The sequence below is a fragment of the Propithecus coquereli genome, unplaced genomic scaffold (genome assembly GCF_000956105.1).
Source record: "Propithecus coquereli isolate 6110/MARCELLA unplaced genomic scaffold, Pcoq_1.0 Scaffold14, whole genome shotgun sequence".
NCBI lineage: Eukaryota > Metazoa > Chordata > Mammalia > Primates > Indriidae > Propithecus > Propithecus coquereli.
In genome coordinates this window covers 14064911-14066646 of record NW_012138302.1, presented here as the reverse complement: position 1 = coordinate 14066646, position 1736 = coordinate 14064911, and the positions used below count along the sequence as shown (strand labels likewise).

Sequence of the window (1736 nt, the reverse complement as noted above, 5' to 3'; positions counted from 1 at the left end):
AAAAAAAGATGATACAAAATTGCCCATATATTATTATTCTATGTGATGCGTATGGTCAACAACTAGAACAAAATAGGTCCATAAAAGCTGTTGTGACAGGGTAAAAAAAATTATAGGTGATTTCCATCCTCCCATTCCCCCTGACTATTTCACAGATTTTCTATAATGCTGCAACCCTCCCTGATCCACAGTGAGTCCTGAAACAAAATACCAAAGAAAGCAGAGGTAAAGATGGAAAACATAGGAAGATAAAATTCAGTATACTTAATCATTTTTGGGGACCTCACTGGCCTGCCCGGTTATTGGGCAGATTTTGGTAGGAGAGAAGGGAATTAATGGGATTCAAAAACTTCCTACAGAATCTTTCGAAACACTGATGTAATAGTAACTTCTAGCAAGTTGTGAAAAAGTAAACTTAACGGACAAGGTGCCACTTTAACCCTCGTTTAGAGAAACCAAACACTACCACCTAAAAAACACACATTCAGTTGTTTTCCTTTTTTGTCTCTGTCTAAAACCAGGGCCTGACAAACCAGCGGGATAGAGGAACTCCTGATGAGGCAGCAGCTTCCTCATCAACCAGCATTCATTTCACTTGACAAGCAAAGCCGGATGGAATGTTGTCGAAAAATACCGGTTCTCTTTGCACCTCATCTCTCTTTGGCTTATTTGTTGCTGATCCTATGCTGTAGTTCCCCTTATCTGAATCTCCCTGTCCTTTCATGCTTAAATTAACATACAATTTTGGTATCTCGACCTTTTTTGATTCCTATTCTAAAAGGCTTACGGAATCAAATGAAAGAAAGCAAAGCAAAGCAAAGCAAAGCAAATAAATACTTCAAAATGAATGAGAAAAAGAAAACAAAAAATGTATTCTGTTTCATCCCTACTGTCACTCTATGATGGACAAAAGTATAATTTATAAATGCTACATTTAGCTTATAATATTATTGAGAGTAACCTTCTCTATTGGTTGATTCAGTACAGAACCTATAATATCATGAGGATATTTATTAACTCTGTGACTATGGAGATAGGCTTAAAATCTATATATACTGTGCTGGTTAAAGATAATTTTTATTTCTACAAAGTATATTTACTTACCACAATTTCTTCATTTTGAAGCTGCCCCTCTGTGTGTATTAAGTCTAAAAAACAAATTCAACAGAAATGAGTTAAGGCTGAAAATACATGAGGATAGCTACTGAAATTTATGTTCAACAAAGCATGATATCTGGTAAACTGTAAGTTAGGACCAGATTTAAAGGAATATCAGGATTTTTGGGTTGAAATTTGATATAAAAATAGAGACATTTGATATAAAGTTAAAAAAACAGTAAACTATGAGCTATAAAATATACCTAGTTAGTATAAGCAAAAAGAAATGCAAATGTAAATTATGGTAAAGGAATATAAAGTAAGGAATTGATAAAGTATGAAAATCTCTTTTAAGGATCAAGCTACTAACAGTCATTGCAGGCCTGAAAGGAGACATTTTACCACACCCATGGGTAACAACTCGGGCTTGGTTTCTCAGTGAACATATGCTATGATGCAGAAACGTGTAGCCCATGAAGTGATCTTTTCTGGTATCCAAGTTTAAAAAGTTTTACTTATGTAATTTTGGGGTAGATTAATTTATCTGGTCATGAGTTAATCGTATCAAACATTCTTTTAGAAACATGAATATTTAATTCATATAATATAGCTACTGATGTTATTAAAAATTTTACTTA

General features: G+C 33.8%; 1 protein-coding gene across 1 annotated transcript in view; it reads right to left on the bottom strand.

Moving 5' to 3' along the window:
- Window positions 1-1736, bottom strand: part of HSPB11 (heat shock protein family B (small), member 11) — an 18562-nt gene that overhangs the window by 3789 nt on the left and 13037 nt on the right. Inside the window, exons 2-3 of the mRNA XM_012639340.1 lie at window positions 1501-1586; window positions 1105-1148 (exon numbers count right to left, since the gene is read on the bottom strand). Of these exons, the coding sequence (XP_012494794.1) occupies window positions 1105-1148; window positions 1501-1586 (130 nt within the window). The remainder of the gene's footprint in view (window positions 1-1104; window positions 1149-1500; window positions 1587-1736) is intronic.